This window comes from Akebia trifoliata, chromosome 12 (genome assembly GCF_017979445.1).
Source record: "Akebia trifoliata isolate Shusen 1 chromosome 12, ASM1797944v1, whole genome shotgun sequence".
Classification (NCBI taxonomy): Eukaryota; Viridiplantae; Streptophyta; class Magnoliopsida; order Ranunculales; family Lardizabalaceae; genus Akebia; species Akebia trifoliata.
In genome coordinates, this window is record NC_141386.1 from 30,770,277 (window position 1) to 30,791,220 (window position 20,944).

General features: G+C 35.4%; 2 protein-coding genes and 1 non-coding gene across 3 annotated transcripts; 1 reads left to right on the forward strand and 2 right to left on the reverse strand.

Moving 5' to 3' along the window:
- Positions 1 to 487: 487 nt before the first annotated feature.
- Positions 488 to 7,961, reverse strand: BETA-VPE (beta vacuolar processing enzyme). The gene is made up of 9 exons (XM_086418860.1): positions 7,706 to 7,961; positions 5,581 to 5,745; positions 4,678 to 4,834; positions 3,969 to 4,054; positions 3,531 to 3,730; positions 1,887 to 1,935; positions 1,549 to 1,758; positions 1,014 to 1,220; positions 488 to 891 (listed from the first exon to the last, which is right to left on the reverse strand). The coding sequence occupies exons 1-9, from the start codon at positions 7,895 to 7,897 to the stop codon at positions 709 to 711; spliced, it is 1,449 nt and encodes a 482-aa protein (XP_086274986.1). The 5' UTR covers positions 7,898 to 7,961; the 3' UTR covers positions 488 to 708.
- A 4,100-nt stretch (positions 7,962 to 12,061) lies between these two features.
- Positions 12,062 to 15,204, reverse strand: LOC147389459 (pectinesterase 2-like). The gene is made up of 2 exons (XM_086418859.1): positions 14,221 to 15,204; positions 12,062 to 12,992 (listed from the first exon to the last, which is right to left on the reverse strand). The coding sequence occupies exons 1-2, from the start codon at positions 15,089 to 15,091 to the stop codon at positions 12,301 to 12,303; spliced, it is 1,563 nt and encodes a 520-aa protein (XP_086274985.1). The 5' UTR covers positions 15,092 to 15,204; the 3' UTR covers positions 12,062 to 12,300.
- Positions 15,205 to 15,989: 785 nt separating this feature from the next.
- Positions 15,990 to 16,063, forward strand: TRNAN-GUU (transfer RNA asparagine (anticodon GUU)). The gene has a single exon. It is a non-coding gene; the product is annotated as a tRNA-Asn (tRNA).
- Positions 16,064 to 20,944: the final 4,881 nt, after the last annotated feature.

Below are 20,944 nucleotides of genomic sequence, written 5' to 3' on the forward strand. Positions count from 1 at the left end.
CTACCAAGACTGTGCTTTCATCACGAATCAAAACTTATGGTCCCCTTTTATTACCGTGACACAGATTTCCTAGGCGTCGGTGCTTGCTTCCAAACATTTGGAAATCCCTAGGAACTATCCTCTCGTATCAACCCTTCGTTTGATGACTGAGCAACCAAATTGTGGGGAGTTGTGGGAGTGATTGAGAGAGCCAAGCCAATGTAAGGGGTTGAAAAAAGAAATTCGGTGGGGTCCATCAAGTAAATGGTGATGGAGAGGCTAACACGTGGCAAAATGACTATCTTTCATCAAGATTTCCCTGGAATTTTCTATGGTTCCATTCCATGCCATCAAATGCCCCTATGCATACTGTACTGTACCATCAAAGTACGATTCTTGTTGGTCTTGCTCCAGACCAAACAACTGAGACAAAAAGGCGAGGGAGAAAGTCTTTAGATAGGTCCAGTCCCACTTTTGGTGGATCTCTCTTTCTTCTCAAGCAAATTAATTAAGATAGATAATGAATCATGTGGATTTGCTTTGATCCGATCCAAGCCAGATCCATTTACACCCCTAATAGGGATCAAGTTTAGTGGCCAAATCAAATCAAATAGAACTACAAAACATGTGAGGAAGTTTAACTACTAAAGAAGTCAGCATTCATAAGAAGTCTGACCTGTTCTACTACATAATAGACACAATGAAAAGCCTCCACATTTTCCTCTATTGTCAAGCGCTATAACCTCGGCTTGAAGGGCTATATATCTCTGAGTTATGTCCGCTGCATATAGCAGCAGAAGCTGCTTTCATTGTGTCCTCGGATATTCCATTATTGCAAATGTTTGCAAATGCTCGCATATGTTTCATGCCATATTGTGTCAGTGATCCGCATTCAGATTCAAATAACCGAACCTGTGATGTGAGCACAAATTCCATTAATTAGAGTTAACAGTGGAGGGATATATGCCAACTGACCCCAAAATCAATACTTATTGTTTCCTAAGCAACTAAATTATGAAAGAAAGATTTCTTACCATCGCTTTCAAGCAACCCCAGTCATCAACCAAGGGTTGACCGGAAGATCTCACGGCTGAGAGGGTAGAAGGACCTCTTTGTGGACCAAAAAGAAGTTGTCCAATCAACTTGATACTACCATCGATATGAGTTCTGTGCCTTGTCGTCTCCATGATCTCCTTGAGAATTTCTGTCTTCTTGTCAGATCCATCCTTTGATTGATTATACTAAAGGAGAGGAAAGTAAACATGAAGTTAGAACAACTTACCCCTTTAGAAAAGAAAATGCAAGGGCAGAAGACGAACCAAGAAAAATAAATACTTAAAATAGACCGATCATGGGTATTGATCCATTTCTAGATTGCGTTTCAAGTTTCTAACAAATGCATTTTATATTTGTCACTCATGTTGGAAGTTTAAATTCCATTCTTTTGTATAATAGCCCATGAAAATAGTGACAATAAAGGTCACACCGTTCTTTCAAGAATTTGAAATAATATAACTTTGGGAGTTAGCAAGCTTAGTAGAAATAACATTTTAAGACATTTGCGCTCACCCTTTGCCACAAGAAGAGAACATCGGCATCTCTTTGGTTAACAACTTCCAAATTGGTATTGCGATGAAGGTTGTTTGGAGTGCTTTTCTCATTAGCAGGATTAGAACCTTGATACAGATACAGTGTCTCGGCTTTGATGCTTTTGCTTCCATACTCCATCACATGAGATCCAGTATTGTAGGTGTTGTAGTTAGATGTCCGATATCTTACCTACACAAACAAAAGGAACCATCACCATTAGCACACTTGATGAACTTCGACATTACCATTTGACTATTGAGATCCTATCCATATGGAACTAAAGCTACATAAATGTGTGTTGAATTTGTAAAACTTACCGCCTCATACTGTTCTTTCAATGTTTCTTCCTTCATATTGTGGGTCTCACTGCAGAAAGGATGGTAAATAGCTAGTAAGAAAAATTGAAGCAAGGAAACTTCAGACTAGGGAAAGGATCAATGGGGAGGGAGAAATTGCTGAGGCCAATGCAAGCCCTCACCCAATGCACACATGATGTAACATAGACAATAAGTTCAATCATAGAGAGGTACTGCAATCACTAAATAACATGTAGTGTCTGTCTGTATGATTGTGCATGGTAAATACACAAGAAAATGGTTTCCCATAAATGCAATTTTAAAGTGTTTGATCGTACATTTTCCCTGGAAAACGAATGACCCCTCCCCATCCAACCCGGCCTGCCCAAAGTTTTCCACCAAAAAATGGTTTCCCTCCTCACCAGCAGGAAAATGTTTTTCCCACCTTCGAATGTTAATTCTTTCATGATCACCCCCAACTAAAAACCAACTCCTTTTTTTTTTTTTTACTTTTTCCTAGGTGCAATAAAATGGTGGAGGTCATTTTCCTGTGATCATTTTCTTGAGGAAATCATTATCCCTTGAATCAACTCCCAGGTTCGGATCAGAGCCAATCTCCGCTATTGTTGATTTTGTACAGATTTTTCCTTTTTTCTGTCGATAGTAGACAATTCCTTTTATAAAGAATTTCCTCCCATTAATCACCCTAATTCTCTAATCATTATTCAATTAGCATACCCATATACATCCATTAACCACTCCTAATCAAATTTCGAAACTGTTATTAGGACTCTATCCTATAGTTGCATTCAAATACAATGATAGCTTGTTGTGGGACCCATTGATCAATATCCCTTGAGGTGTGTACATAGTCCATCATGTGCATAGTGCTGATGGGGTGCATATTGTGCTCCCACAATAATAGCATAGTAGGGCTTTGTATACAAGCATGATCTCTCAACAAAAGCCCAACCCGCTTTGAGTGAGATTTTTATTTCCCAACTCAACCCAACCCAATGTTGTTGGCAAAGTTGAATCTGGACTAACCTAAATGGAAGAAGCATATTTCAATGATGGTTTATCTGATCTCTATAACTTTTCTTTAACAGAGAATGCTTCTCTTTACATAACATGCATGAAATCATTAAATGCACATCTGTATAAATATTTGAAACCTCATGCAAGGTCTCTATCATGCAAAGAAGCCCAGTCCTCGATTAGTCATGGACCCTAGGCACCAAACCACGCCCCAAGCAACTATGGAAGCACCCCCCCCCCCCCCCCCCCCCCCCCAAAAAAAAAAAAAAAAGCATTGGCGTTCTGTTTCTAGACCAATTATACTTATGAGCTCAATGATGCAATGTTTCTAGACCAATTATAGTCATGACCTCAATGACGCAACTTCAAGCACCAGCCAACTGAGCATCCATGATCCCCATCATTTTTTTTTTCTTATAACAAAGTTTAGTTATGTTTTTTATAAATACAAATATATATTTATTTAGTTTTCTTTTCTTTTCCTTAATTTTTTTTTTCTTGTTTTGTGTTGGTCTATAAGGGAGTAGCTGTCCAATTAATCTAAGGGAACACACCTTTCATTTAGTTGTTACTCACGAATTGCTAATATCCATTCATATAGATTTCGAAAGTGGCAAAAAAACAAACCTGTCCTCCATCCATGCAATGCTATACAGGTCCCCCAAGCAAGTTGTGTACTCTGGTGGGGGAGGGGGATCCATGCCTGGACAATAAGTCCCCCAACTGCTCTCCTCGGCATTTGATGCTGTTGTGACGTAAATGTTGAGGTTTTCAGGCATCAAACCTTCAAACATACTCCCGCTCTCACAAGCTTCAACGTAGAGAACCTAAACATACAAGAGGGGACCGTGTGGCTGCCATAAGACGTGGAAAAGAAATGTATCTATATATAAAGGGTGTGTTTCTGAGGTAGTTGCTTAACTACAATTTTTTTGCATCATCTTTATATGGACTTGAATTTCTTCAGCGCATTTAAGGTTTTTTATTAGCATCCACATGAAAACATATTCAATATAAACTTTTTCAAGGAAAAATGGCGCACAGAGAGGGAAAGGGAGTTCTAACCATCTCTTTGTAGCCACCAGATGCATGTTTCTTCTTCAAGACCTCCATGAAATCAACAGCGTAGAGGTACGGCATATTGGGCATTCCTTAAAAAATCAAATGGAAAAGCAATCACTAAACATCAAGGAACAACAACACGTCTATGTTAGCAATATAATCCTTTTAGAATTAGCATGCTCAGCTCATACCACCATGTACTTCCATATGAGTTAAGAACTGATAATTTTATTTGCGAAATTTTGTTATTTGCATGGTGTAATTATTATGATTCCTGTAAGAGATCCCTTCTCCTAGATTGTTAGAGAGAAAGCAAATGGGTATAAATATTTAAGTTTGTGACTCTCCTGTTGAGTGTTCAAATGGGGTCTCCCAAGCCCCAACTCAATCACCAAAGGAAAATACTCTTTATATAAGACCAATACACACTTGTCTTTTTCACTAAAAGACAAAATGAGCTGGGGTATTATTGGAAAGTGAATGTGGTAAAGAATGCTAATGTCAACATAAGGTCTTGGAAATCATATATATATATATGGTCCCGTTCGACAGACAACGTTAGGGAAACAACACGTTTGTCTTATATCGGTTAGAAGTTTCGGAATGGGCTGATTTTTTGTGAGGATGATCTCTATGGTGAGGAGGTCATCCTCGCAAAAATTCAGTCCAATCTGAAAAAGGCAAAAGATTAAAAGAAAAAGGATATACTCACCAAGCACTCCTGCACCTCCATGGTCAGAATAGTATAAAAAGATTCGGTCGTTGGGTTTGCTATCGACAACTTTCCCACTTCCACCTTGAACTGCAGTCTTATTACCAAGAAGAACTGCATACAAATTCTTAACATTGACATGCTCCCCAGTGTAATCCTATCATGATAGAACATCAATCACTATGAAAATTTTATAAGAACTACATCAAGTAATCAATCCAAGTCATTGAAAAATGAAAAACACAACTCGAGGACATTTTAAGTTATAATCATGTAATGAAATTGCTAGAAAATGGTTCCGGCTTATTAAGATCGAGGGATTGGTCTAAAAATACCACAAAGAGATCCCTTCCATTATTTATGTTCAATTAATCAAACTAATGGTGAGATTGGTGGAAGTGTGACCCATAGAATTAATGTTGGGTGGAAAAAGTGGAGATGTCCTTATGAAGCTTTTGTGATCATGTGTACCAATTAAAATAGAACAGAAAATTTACAAGTCAACAATCAGATCAGACATACTTTAACTGATTGTTAGGAAGTCAAGAAAACTCATGTAACGAAAATGAAGATATCGAAGTGAATGAGAGATAAAGATTAGGAAAAAAAGCCTATATTTGACAGCCCAAGGCCATCGAATTTTTCATTGTCAAAGAAATGCAATCTTTCAATGAAATTTAGGAGCCCCAATAGGAATGAAACTAAAGGAATACATTTCAGATGGTTTGGCCCTATGCAAAGAAGATAGATATATAAATTGCCACACCAACTTTTACTAATGTGACACCAATGCCTATATAAGTTGCCAAAAAATCGCACACAGTTGGTGTGGCGTAGTAAAAATTGGTGTGGCAATAGAAACTCTATTGTTTTATGCATATGATTTATAAACTAATCTCATACCTTAGGAACTCCAGCGTAGACATCTTCACCTTGTGGATGATTGATTACAACTCCGGGCCTTGGATTAAACTCATTGTACGCAATATCATCGTACATGAATACCACGATGTTCTCCTCCTTCAACCCCCCTTTTATCAGCAATTGATAAGCATGACAAACATCCGCCTGCATTGTACCCAACCATAACTCTTCAATACTTCTACACTACCTAGCTAGAGATATTAATGGGCAGGGCCGACGTAAACCCTGCCCCAGCACTAAAGAGTTAGGTAGCACATTAGTCTGGGCTTAAACCCCTGCCAGACCTAAACAGGCCAATATCTAACCGAGTTTGGACCAAGTTCAGGTGAGGTTCCGGAATTGATAAAGTTGATTATGGAAGTTTTTTCTCACTTTTGGGACCATATGTGCAACATTTTGGACCTCAATGAATCATTCTCAACATGGTCATCAATGTCAAAAGTGAGAAATCAATTAGTTATACAAATTACTATTTGTATAAAATATTTGAACCTAAAATAAAAGTTAAATGAATAGCTCAAAATTTTCAACTTCAAATCAATTTTTTTTTTTTTTTACTGTAAGGTTATGAATGTCAAGATGATTTGAATTTGTTTCAAGAATCAAAATGGTCACCAAGGTATAGAAATTCATTATAAAGAGGGAGTCCCAAAATGGAGTTACCATATACTAGCTCGCATGTATATATAATCCAACCCGGATTTTATGAGCTCGGAAATTTGTACCCAACCCTACTTTTTTTTTTTTTTTGGGGGGGGGGGGGGGGGGGTTCGTCCAAGATCAAGCTCCTAATTCCTCAACTTTTCAAGTGGTGTTGGTAAGCAAACCAGCTTGGTTCATTGCTCTAAAGCTAAAGCTATCAACGGACCCCCGTTTTAAGTTCCAAAGTCCTACCCTAAGTTTGAGCCTTCTAAATGGCACAAAAATATATATGCCCATTACAAGATGAGCTTGCATGAAAATTTTCTTATAGCTATATTTATATTATTATAATTAGAAAATGGTGAGTACTGTTGAAGTAAATCCACATTAATATATATTTTGGTTATAAAATTACCCTTAAACTGAACATATTAATCATTGCTACAAAAAATCAGCACATTCCGAAACTTCTAACCCCAGTTTACAAGTTGAAGAATCGCGGACCATCATATTTTTACCATTAATTTGTAAACCACTTTTGATGGGGTTAGAAGTTTAGGAATGGGCTGGTTTTTTGTGAGAATCATCACTATGGTGAGGAGATCATCCTCACAAAAAATCAGCTCATTCTGAAACTTTTAACCCATATAGGACAAATTTTGTCTCCCAAACATGAACTCCTTAATATTGGCTGCCTATATGTCAGGACTGTACCTCATATCGCACATCTCTTGATGTGAAAGGGAAAGGAACCATAGATGCTTTTTCACTCGTATCTGGATGAAAAGTATCTATGGTTCTCATAGACTTTCATGTCAAGATGTGCGATGTGAGGTACAATCTTAAGGTCACTTCAGCAGTATTTATGATTTTATGTGAATGTATTTCATATAAAAATACATATGTGAGAAGAGTCCCGATGACTCGCCAGGTGGCATACTCAATCGACTCCTTGATGTGCGTGGACAAATTCAGGAAATGTAAATCTGTACGTTCGGCTCCCTCAACATACACTTTTTTATGGGGAAGTGCAATCATGCATCCGAAGGCATACAGATCTACGATTCCCGAGTCATATTATCACGACTCTTGTGAGAAACAAACAATAAATAGTACCGAAAATGCCTTTGATATTAATTTGGTGAAATACCCATTTTGCCCCTGCAATCTTTAACATCCAAAACAATTCCCACAACAGTTAAAAAAATTAAAAAACAAAAGTGATTTGGTAAATACTTTGGAATGTTTACTGTCTCGGTAATTTAAAGATCTATGTCGATGAATTAGTAAATTTCTCTGAAATTTATTTTTATTTTTTGGACAGTAATCTGGTCTTGAAGGCTTGAACCCAAAACCTCATAGTTGAGTTGCAATTTGGCAATCAACTGAGCTATGGATTAAAGCCCAAGACAAGACTACATTAGTTACTCTGCACCAAGGTGCACCGTACACCGCATCGTACCTGGTGCCGATAATTCGCAAAACCGGATGAACCAGCAACTAGAACCCCCCATCTCGTGCCTATCTCCTCTCCCGATTCTTTTCCCGTAGGCATTTTGATAATCGGTTCCCACCGATTTAATCGGTTAGCTCCACTCCCACCACTAGCTTCTAAGAGCAGAAGCAACACCAAAACAAAGCTCTTAATCGCCATGGAAATCGGATTTTACCGGAAACCGGAAAAGGAGAGAGAGAGCGAGCAAAACAGTCACTTTGGTTCGCCTCTTAAAATAGGTTTTCGCGCCGAATAGCCGTATCAGGCGCCATGCAAACAAGGGTAAAGTTAGGTTGACACGTGTAAAGTTGAATTTAAGATGGATGAATATCGTGGCATGATGTGTGGGGCCACGATTCGTTCGCGTTGAGCACGTGGATTTGAGGTGGGTTGTTTTGGCTGTTTTTGCCATTTTATTTTTCTTTTAGAATGATGTAATGCTTTGCGAGCTACATAATTAATGTAAAACCTTTAGATTTGTTTTAATTTCGACCATATGTGAGTAAAATCTTTGATAGGCATAGGTAATTGTTGCTGATTAAAGGTTCAGATTGAACGAATGACCACGCGTTCGAAGTAATCTAAAATCAAAAGTAATAGAAAATGGTGTGCTACCGAAAGAAAAATGCTTTCGTAGCGAAAGGTGGTCACCCTTGCCTTACACTCGAAGACAGGAATAAAGTGGCTTAGAATGTCAAAAAGAGAATTCTTCTTTAAAACAATACCATTTTTTTAATAGAATTATTAAAATAAAATTATTTAAATTTAAAAACTGTGAATAATATATATATATATATATATATATATATATATATTGGGTGGCGATTGGCAGCCAACACGTTTGTCTGTGACTTAAAATTTTTGGATATAGCTAATTTTTTGTGACGATGGTCTATACGGTGAGGAGATCATCCTCACCAAAGATTAGCTGTATATGAAATTTCTAAATCCATCAAAAGTGATTTACAAATTTTCGATAAAAAATCAATAGTTCATAATTTTAAACCACTTTTTATAGACTTAGAAATTTTATATTTGACTGATTTTTTTGGTGAAGATAATCTCTTCATCATAGAGATCATCCTCCTAAAAAATCATTTCAATCCAAAACTTTTAAGCCACATAGGACAAACGTGTTGGCTCTCTAACGTTGGTTGTTGAACCTGACCTTAAATATATAAGCATTCGAGGGCCAAACATTTTTTAAAACAGGGTTGGAAGTTTCAAAATGAACTGATTTTTAGTGAGAATGATCCCCTCATCATAGAGATCATCCTTACCAAAAATCATTATGTCCGAAACTTTTAGCCCATATATTGAAAAAATATTTGGTATAATGGATGACTCTCTTTAGAGCCTCCCAACGCCACCCTATACATATTTTTATCTTTTATGAAGGACCATCTTTTCTCTCTTCAAAACATGTGGGTACCTATTAAGGGATGAATCTGCATCCTTGTTATAATGGCATGTGTCATCTCGAGATATGAAATAGATTCGGATATTAAGAGTCGAGTCAGATAATAATTATTGTTTCAAGAAGATCCATTAGTTCTCTATGCATCTTGATTATGCGTTGTCTGTGCATTTCATTCTACATTTCTAATGGATTGTCATTTCTATATTAGATTGATTATGTTGTATTATATCAAGGTCGCCGATTGATTCCAAATCATTATCTTGGGGGATTAGATTAGAGTAATTATATGGATACGTAACTTATCGATTTTTATATTTAATGATATCTTATCGGAGCGCAAAGCGTTTAGGATATTTAGATTATCTCAAACTCTATCATGGTATTAGAGTCACCAATCATTTGATCAAACTTTAAGGGCTAGGATTCCTTATTCTTCTTTTATTTTTTTTAATCTACCATCCTTCAACTTGATTATCATTTTCAACTACTCAAATAATTGCTCTTTTCCCAACATTTCCATACATCCAACTTGGAGATTTTCCATCAACATCTCTAATTTGCCAATACAATCTTGTTCCTAGTAGGACTGACAATAGATGGGGTAGGGATCGGATTAGGGTTGATTTGGTATCGATCCAATAAGGATCAGATCAAATCTGGGACTGATCCAATAAGTATCAAATCGAACTCTTATCGGGTTGGATTTTTATCGGAACTCAATATTAAGATCCAAATTTGATCCATTAACAATCGGATCGAGTCAAATCCGATTTTATAAACAAAGTCTAAATAAACTTCGTACATCTCAATAAATATATAATATAATTTCATATATTTTCTAATATATAATCGGATCGGGTCCTTATCGAATTGGGGCATGATTGATCCAGATCCAATCCAATAAGATATCGGATCAAATCTTTATCGGAATTCAAAACATCATCTAGACCGGAAGTTATTGGATCAAAACGGATCAAGTTTCAGGTCTAATATGATCCATTCATAGCTCTAGTTCATATCCCCTGCAATTCACATCTATGTCCCCGCTCTCCCTATTTCTCACTTTCAATCAGAGGGATCATATAACAAAATATCTTCCACAATATGTAAAAAAAAAAAAAAAAATGTGAGGTATCTTTTGTATTTTTTTTTTTTTTTTTTTTTTTTTTTTTGTATTGTCTTAGACTCTATATTGTGAAGAGAAAAAAAAAATAAAAACAAACAAATCAAAAGAGTGATAAATTTAGATTTTTAATATAAAGATGGTACTGATAAATTTGGAGGTCCAATTCAAAATCAATTAGCAATGAATGGAGAGGCCTAGGAGCTTATAAGGAGAAAGACAAGGCAATGAATGTCCGATGTGGGACTAAACTTAACACACCCTGCACGTGTGGGCCGGACTAAGCCAAAGCGTGTGGAGATATGAATTGGGTGACGTAGAGAAAAGAAAGGTCATCTCTGATTCCATGATAAATTTGGGGGCTGACTCAAAACCAATTGGCAATGAGCGGAGAGGCCCAAGAGCTTATAAGGAGAGAGAAGAGGCAATTTTGATGTACTTGCACACCATAATTATCCCTTATATTTTATTATACAATGAAAGCAAACCTCAACTTAGTTGTAATTCAATAAAGGTTCCGAGAGGGTAGCTTTACCATGTGAAAATTGAAATTTTGACAGGAAAATTCGACGAGCTAAGCCCCATGAATTTTAGAAATAGAATTTCAATGGCCTAGGGGTTGTCAATTTTTTTTTTTATATTCCCCAAATCTAATGGCTTGAAGCCATCAAATTCTTCAATCTTCCAAAAAAAAAAAAAAAAATTCACAGACTTTGTTTTTCTTTTTTATCTTTTTGATGCCTAAGCTGGACTTGAAACCACGACGTTGAAGTTGTTTTGCAATGAGTCTAACCAACTGAGCTATGGGTCTAAGCCCAATTGATTTTTAGAGGATTGTTTTAACTTTGCGAATGTAAAATATTACTTAGGTTTGAAGTGTGACCAATAAAAGACAGACTTTTCATTTAGTAGCTTAGCAACTTGTTCGTTTTAAAAACAAATTTTGCTGTGTTTATGGTTTAAGAGTTTTTCTTTTAGGGATTGTATAAAATTAGCAATTAAATGATGGAGGCTGTTGGCTTATTTCATTTTAGACCATTTACTATATTATTTGGTATGATAGTACTCTCCTATAGTCTCCATGTTACTCCCCAAGTCAATTTAATTTTTCTTTTATAGGTAAATGGGGAAGGTAGATTTTGTACTCCAAAATCCAGGTCGACCAATGTACCAACCTAACACCCCATTATTGGGCTTGAGAAATGGGCCTATCAATGGCCCAACACAGGCCAATAACTTATATCACTATTTTATTCATAATATATACAATTATGTATCGGGTTCTGTACATTCGAGAATATATAAGTTCTTAACATTAGATTTTGCGCTTACACATCGGAATCTTGTATTATTATTATTATTATTATTATTTATTTATTTATTAAAAAAAAATTGAGTCATTTTCAAATATATCAATGGGCCAGCTCGGCCCATTGATAGGGACATACACATCCCATGTAGAATAAGAAAGACTTGTAAAACAAGAAAGATAAGATGGAAAGTGTTTAATTATCAAGTTGAGAGGTCCTTAGACTTTACGGCCTTTTACATGCTTTATTTTATTTTATTTTATAAATTTATAATTAATAAAAACTCCACAAAAGAGAAAGAAAACAAAATGAAAGTATTTTTGTATTTGGCAACTGATGTTGCTACTTCAACTAAATATTTGACAAGTTTCAAGGGAACCACAAATGTTCACATTTCTACAACAAAATTGAAATGGTCTTCATCTCTAACGGTCTTTTCAAGTCATTGTAAATTAATTAATATAATACTATATTGCTATGACATCATTAGTGAATGCGAAATCTTTGAACTTTCAACACAATTAACAAAAAAAATAATACAAATTACAAGGACACAAAATGGTATTAAACCTTGATTCACAAAGAATTACAACTTAACAACTCTAAACAAAGAGCTTAATTTTGAACTAAATGGTAGATAAACATACATTATTTTCGAGTATTTCGAACTCACGGAACTTGAGTTCATAAAACTTAGAATATAAACGAATTAGAGTCCGGAAGTAAAAGGCACGTTTGTGGATGGTAACCATGAATCACCCGCAATGAAATTTGAGACGCTGAACTGTGATGCTTCAGTTGCACTCGTTATAACACGATAACCACCCCATTTCACTCTATTAGCCGTTGGTGAACCAGGACCCGTGTTCATATACTCCCCGTAGTACAAAGTACTTAAAGCGAAATTTCCATCCCATTCCAACCAGCCAACGGGGTCAATTAAGTCATCGAGAAATGTTTGAAGATAGACCGTTCGCGAATACTGCTTCCATGGTCTTCCTAAGAATGACCGGATCGAGCCATTAACCGCCTTTAAATCCGAAGTAGCCATTACTCTCGAATTGTGAATCGAAATTCCCGTGTTTTCGTTTTCATCGGTTCGACCTTGGGCTGTTATTGTGTTCTTTTGCTGGTCCATGGGCTTCCTACAATATATGTTACAATTTTGAAGGACAACTGCTGAATTTCCAAATATGAAATCAACAGTACCATACACATCACACTCCCTATAGAATTGTCTTTGGGAGTGAGCATAGAGGGTGTCTTGATATCCTTCAAAGCTACAATGATAAAACACTGAGAGATCGGACCCTGATCGTATCGCCACCGCTTGATGGTTCGATGGACCCGCTGTATTACGGATCGTCATGTCACGAGCAATAAATCCATCCCCCGTAGCAGCTGTGATTCAAAATATTATAAGAAATATTGTTTTAAAGTTGAAAAATGCACCAAGTATTTGAAATATTAATATAAGTACTAAAGAGAAGACTTGGTAGGGTCCTACCACAAACGATGATATTTAAGAGAGAAATTTCCTAGGCCAATGTACCAATGTACAACTTTCATATTCATTGGTAGGTGAAAGTATGTAGCATGAGGTCATTGTGATTAGGGTTTGGATGTCTAATTGTCCTTATGGTTTGAAATTGTCTATACATTTGTACTATCATGTCTAATTGTCCTATGGTTTGAAATCTGATGTAATTGTCTATACATTTATACGATAGTACGACCCTATTCATTACAATTGTCACCTTCTGTGAAAATTGTGTCTGGGAGAAGTAGAAGCTAATTTACAGGAAATTGCTATTGTTATTGCGATAGTTGGAGTTGATGGCTTTCCTAGGGTTTCTTGAAATCAACGTTTTGAAAATCAGAACGAATCAAATATCCAAATAAATTGGACAAATTTTACCAAACTCGATTTGTACGGCTCAAATAGAACTATTGGTTTTTATGGAATGTATGTCTTGACCATGGAAGGACTAATTAACCAACCCTATTATTGTGAAGCAGAATAAAATACCAATTTTACAAATAATTATTTTCAAGATAAGATTATGGGAAGATAATTAATATGATTTAATAGTGAGAGAATCCTTGAAAGTCAAATCTTAATAGTACCTTGATTTTTATGAAAAATGTAACTTGGGGGGGAGGGAATCTGACTTAGATGGCCTTGTTAGAAAATTATTGAAAAAATCACAGAAATTCCTTTCAGACCCTAAAGATGAGAAAAATACACAAAAAAATATTATTTAATAAGTAAATTACTCGCATATATTTTAAAAATCTTTAATAAATAAAATTATGTCCAACCATTGATTTGACTCTTAAACATTTCCCTAAACAACTTTTTAACTCTACAGTGACTGTTTAACAGGTATATTAAATCTCATTTCACTTGATTAAAAAGCTTTTAATATCATAAAAGGAAAACATGATTCCCGACAAAGTGGAAGGGAGGAATAAGATTCATATATATAGCCGACCCTTAACCTTTAGGGTAAGGCTTTGATGATATGAAACGATAATTTGACTTTAAAAAAAAAATTAATAAATAAATATATTATCTAGCAAAAAAATCTTATATAAAAATAAATAAATAAAAACTACCTATACTTACCCACGGTAGCCGAGTTAAAGGTGGTAGAACCGCCTACTACGCTTCTGCTTCCGGTGACTATTGTCTTTCCTACGCCATCACCCACCATCATGATATTCTTCCCTTTCTTTCCTACCAACACATTCTCTTCATAAGTCCCGGCCTTCACATAGATAATATATCTCTCAGTTCCAGTCCTCTTCGACGCTTCATCGACAGCCTCTTGAATGGTTTTGAAGTTCCCCGACCCGTCTTGTGCCACCACAAGATTCGCCTGTGAAGCTGGCGAAGTCGATTGCAACAGCTTACGATCACCAACCGAGACCCAAGTCGGGTACCCATCATTATATTTTTCTTCACTAGGTGGAACCTTTTTAATTGCTAAAGTATTACAAATCAACTTTGAAACATTGTTGGCCATTAATGGCAACATATAGTCTGGGACCCCAAGCTCAACGAACCCAGTTCGACATGTCTCGAGGTTTGTAAGAGCTGCACTTAGCCATGTTTGTGAGTCGGCATCGGTGCACTTAACATTCGGGTCGATGGTTTCATTGAGCTTATGTATTGTCATCTCATAGAGCTCAAGGCAATCGGCCCAAGCGGCTTTCTCAAGTTTGTTACGGCACTTGGACCCAAGCCATGTGGTGTGGGACTTGGCAAGTAGAGCTCGGTCCAAGGCAATTTCTATCGCCATCTTGTGGAAGTCCGATTTTCGTTTAACGGTATTGCAATTGGGTTTGTGGCTCATGAAATACTCACATGGTTGTGGGTTTGGTGTTTTGCTACACCACCATTTAACATTGGAAGGAGTATCGTCGGAAGACACCCGACACACGAAGAGAGAAAATAAAACTATTATAAACAGCCTGAGAAGTGTTATGGGCTTCATTGTCGATGTGTTTCGTGGTTTTTCGATGATCTAGGTGGATAACAAGCTTGGATTGGTGTGGTTATGTCTCAATGTGGTTCTTTATATAGAAGAAGATTAATGGTGGCTAGTAGTGATGTGCATGCCTCTATAGTTGGCTTTTTCTTATAATGTGATATATAAAAAGAAAATAATAAGAATTGTGTGATTATTTTGAGGATTAAAGCTTGAATTAAAATAAGAACTGACATCCCTAGTTGACGCATGAAAGGTAATGTACAATATTTAGACTTTTTCGTATGGTTGACTTGGAGGGGTTACCATTGGCAAGAAACGCGTTGATTTAGACACGTGGATTGCATGGAATGATGGAAATACTTTGAAGTTTCTTTATTTTGGATGGAAATGCAATGCTTAGCTAAGATATATTGTACTTCTTTGGTTGGCTACTTCTAGGTCACCATTCGATTATGAATTGTGAGGGTAATGTGGGGTCCATTAATTGGAAAAGCGTTGGGGGAGTTCATGGTTTTTAAACTTGTTCGAGATCGAGACTTATCATCCGAGTTAACTCGGTATCAAAATTGAACGAGACCAACTCACAAAATCATATTTTAACTAAGATTTAGGACTTACATTCAATTTTTTTTATTTGTCTCACGAGACGTCTTAAACGCATTGAAAAATTCGTTCGAAACGACTCGGTATCAGGCTTGGACGAGACAAGATGTGAAACCAAGTTTAAAAATCATGGGGGAGTTAGAAAATCATTAATCAAGGAGTTAACGCCTAAAATCTCTTTTGTTCAAAATTTTCTTGGATTGTAGTTTATGTAGGCATGTGTTAAGGTGTGGGTATCAAAAGTTCTTATGATCTGGTCTCGTATTTGTATTAAACAATGAAATTCATGCAAGTAAGAGCTGGAGTAGCTCAGTTGGTTAGAGCGTGTGGCTGTTAACCACAAGGTCGAAGGTTCAAGCCCTTCCTCTAGCGTCAATTTTATTTCCTATACTTTTTTTATTTTTATTTTATGGTTGACAAATTATTAATAATCCCAACTTACCTAAACCAGGAAACATTCCAAACCTAACACATAAACCTCTGACTAAGTGATAATAACCCTTGGATCAACTGACTTTTTCTTGTGGTGATTATCAAACTCTAATGTGTAAAATATCTAATTAAAAAATAAATTTTGCTCCATAAATTAAAATTTAAAAGAAAACACTTTCCTAACTAACTTAGTAGGATTTTAACTCTTACTAAGAGTTGTTTCGCTGAAATAGATTATCACATTGGCAATCCAACATCCCACCACTCTAGATTTCATGGAAAACTTAGATCAAAAATACAAATTCAATGTTTTGAAAATGGACGGCTACCGAACTTTCATGAAATTCCTAAATTTAAAATTAATTCAAAAATAACTTCTTTTTTTTAATTCATAGAATTCTGTCATCTACGTCCCTGTTACATAGGATCATGTTATTGTATGCCACGAGGTGAAATCAACGATGCTTAGTAAGAGTTGAAATCTTACTAAGTTAGTAAGACTAGTTGAACTCTTAATAAAATTAATCGTGCTACACTGTTATACAAGGACCAAGTTTTGCAATCTTTTCATTACTGTTTCAAAACTTATCCATCAATCATATTATATAATAAATTAACTAATAAAGCATTATTATTTAATATATTTATTATTTAAATACAAACACTTGACATTAAAAAATCATTCTTCAATAATAATTCAAACTCTTATGTAATTCTTAAATGTATTTCATGTGTAACTATTCATCTTGACTTACAAATGATGCTCTTCAATGTTTAAAAATCACAATCCATCATCGAAGGGTAGAACAAGTCATTCCGGTTCAGTTATTGACCCACAAGTCCATGATTTTATAATTCAATTATTTTTTTTTCCTTTTAAAATAATAATATGTGGAAAATTAAGTTTTTTCCCCTCCTGAAAAGGTAAAATTTGGTTGACATTAACAAAGATGAAGGACCAAGCGTACGTAATAATTGACAAATATTACATGCTACAACTATTTGTTTGGGAGAAATTAAAGTCCCAAAGACGATTTTCTAAGCACAATCATTTAATCAAATTCTAAGAACTACTACGGAAATTTGGATCACCCTAAACCTATCACACAACAATTATATAAATATGACATATCATTGATGTGATAGAGGATTGTAATCAAGAAGTATGGGTCGTTAATGCCAATCTGACTACCGCACGTGACAAACCCAATCGACAACTTGACGTGACAAGCTCAGAAATCGTTGATCTGTGCTCCTCGATATACACAACTCCCTCGGGATACATTTGTTTTATGTGGAAGTGCAATTGTGTATATCGAGAAGCATAGATTTATGATTCCAAGCTTGTCATGTCAAGGTAATCAATTGAGTTTGCCACAAGGGGTAGTCAAATCATCACAATTCTACCTTAAAATCTACATATAAAGAAAAAAGTGAAGAGATGTAAGTAGACGCAAAGCCTAAAATTCTTACTGAACTTAATTGACTTGGGCCTCGAAGTATTAGACACGAAAACTCAAACCAAGGTGAGAAGAAGAAGAACTAAACTCAATTTGACCAAAAGTTGTATAATTTTGACAATTATAAGAGAGTTAAAATAAGCTCTTTAATGTACTCATTTTAGATAGATAAAGATGGACCTATTAAAGAGGAATTTTGAAGATGAGAACTCTAAAATTTGCGTGTTTAATCTAATAACTCGTATGTAAATTTTCAATGTTTTTGACTCGATCTTAATTGCAAGCCTTCCCCACCTAATAATATATAATTATATATGCATGTGTTGCTTGTTCCACGCAACCACTTGGGTCCACGTACATGTACCGTTAATGGTTTAAAGTGAGCCAAATCTCATATCCAGCCGCATATGCCATCCCAACAACTGGCAGCCCATTGTAATGCCACGTAACCAGTGAATTTGGATCACAAGGTTTTGTTATGTAATTGTATATTATTAATATGAGATAATCTAACTACTTCACATGCCAAACTCTATCGACTACCCTGACGTGACAAGTTCAACAACCATACGTTTGCACTCCTCGGGATACATGACTGCACTTTCCCATAAAAATGTGTATCTCAAGGGAATCATGTATCCCGAGGAGCACAAATCTATGATTTTTGAACTTATCATGTTAGGTAATCGATTGAGTATGCCACGTGAGGTAATCAGATTATTATATTATTATGATTTGTGATAATATGACTTGTCAGGTGACATACTCAAATGACTCTATGATGTGATAAGTTTGGGTATAATTGATTTGAACGCCTACCAATACATGATTGCACTTCCCCATTAAAAAAAAAGTGTATCCTGAGGGAATCATGTATCCCGAGGCATACAAATCTACGATTTCCAGACCTGTCCACATCATGGAGTCATTTGAGTATGCCGCCTCGCGAGTCATATTATAAGGACTCTATTATTATCTAACCACTAAGAATTAAAAGATTTTTTTTTTTTTCGTATTATGTTTTCTTGGTTCGTCATTTCTCATAAATAAATAATAAAAAATAGAATTATTTTAAATATTTGATTAAACTATGTTTCTCTCATTTTTTTGAAAAAAATAGAACAATAATCTATTCATTAAGAAACTCTGTTAACTGAAAACTATATATATTAAGAATTATCAACATGTTCGAGATAATCAATCAGAAGAAAAAACATGTTCTAGATAACCCTTTTTATAAATATATTTCAAGTAGAAATATATTAAAAGTTAATATTCAAAAATATATTAAATATTTCAACACCAATAAACAAGCAGGCTGAGTCAAATATAACCTTATAATGTTTTGAAGCATTTTGCCGCTGATTAATTTATGAATAATGATTTTCTGACACGCCCCATGATGTGGCATGTGTTAGAATCATAGATTATTTTCCTTGGGATACACAATTGCATATGTCTATGTCTATGGGGATGTACCATTGTTTATCCCAAAGGGAAATCTATGATTCTAGCCCATGCCACATCAAGGGATGTATGTCAGAGAGGGCGTAAAAAAATCATGACTCTTAATTTATCGGTGATAGTTTAGTTGCATGTTATGACGACATAATGTATTAAAGAATGACCACTGAATTAAGTGGTAAGACCTTGTGTAAGTTGTTCCCAAAGTCTTAGGTTCAAACCCCTTGAACTCCTTATTATACTAATGTTAATTATTAACCACTAACCCCACCTAGAAAAACAAAAAAATTGTATTAATAGGGCATAATTATCCAACGTTGGTTAACCGTGGTGAATATTAATAATAATGAATAAACATTCTTTACAATAATTTAAATGTATTGAAAACATAAAAGTCGGTTAACTTTTGTGAGAATAAAAATTAATAAAAGAAATAACAATGATTTTTGAACCCCCCGATGCACGCCCCAAGCATGCACTAGAATCATAAATTTTCCTCGGGACACACCACTTCACATTTTAATGGGGATGTGCAGTTGTGTATCCTGAGGAACAATCTATGGTTTTGACCCATGCCACGACAGGGAGCATATGTCACAGGGGCGTCAGAAAATCACAACTCTAAAAGTAATAAGTTTTTAACTCGAACTGAAATTTAATCTCTCAAACAACATTAATTGATACAAGAATTAGAATCAATCTTGTAGCTCTCATCGTTAGCTTTCCAAATTGATATTATAATAACTTACCTGATTCACAGTCCTGAAGTTATGGATTGTTAAATGTAAAATGAGTGTTTAACCTTTCTACCATGCCCATCTTATGCCTTGAGAGATGATCTCAGCCTGCATCATTACCCTTGTCATTACAAATGAGTGTTTAAACTTTAAACACAAAGGCAATAAAAATGGTAGAAACAATAGCTTTCAAATTAGTATTTAAAATTTTTTTTTTCCACTTTTGAATTGAAAAATAATACAAATGTGGAGAATTTCTCAAAACTGGTGGTATGTTTCTCTTGTATGGTTCAACGTGGAATGATTGGCGTTTGAGGGGTTGCCTTAACAAAGTGGTTTTGGGTTGGGTGAGGCAGCTTAGGTCGGCCTCAAGAAAGAATAATGGAACCAAATTTTCAAAACCAATGACTGGTACTGGGGTTGCGTTTCCATTTTTAAGATTGACAAACCCACCCACCCATCCCATTCTCGTTCTTCCATCTCTAAGTCCTGGGCACAGGTCTTCAAGTCAAATTAATTAATTTGATCTGAAAAAAAAAATCAAATTAATTCTTCTTTTTGAACCACTTCTCTGTTTCTCTCGGTTTGATGACTTAATAAATCGATCAATTTTGTCAAACCCAATGAAGAAATTCAGCGAACCACAAAAATTTGAGTCAAGACCATATTCTTACATGAGATTCATTTTATTTGACGACCATGGAATGAAAAGTAGAGTGAACTCATTCACTTTGTACCAATTCATAGTTTGATCTAACAAAGAAATTTTGTTACTTCAAAGGAATGATTAATTCCTTTAAGGTCTCTATGGTACTTAATGGAAAATGTTTAGGAAAATTATTTTCTTGCTAAAGTGTGATTTTCAAAGGAATGATTTTGCATTTTCCTTGAAAAATATATTTTCGCCCAAAGTAATTTCCTCCCAAGGTGGGAAATATTTTTGCACCCCTCTAGGAAAATGATTTCCTATATCCTAAGGTTATTCTCTTACAGAGATTACCCCGACATAATTGATTTTCTCATGACCATTTTCTGAGGAAATTTAGTTTCCGTTGAAAATAAATCCCCCACAATCGTGCAAAACCCTCAGATTAATGAAGGCCTGCCACACACCCACCATTCTATATGACCTATTCAGATTACTGAAACAGCTGGATACA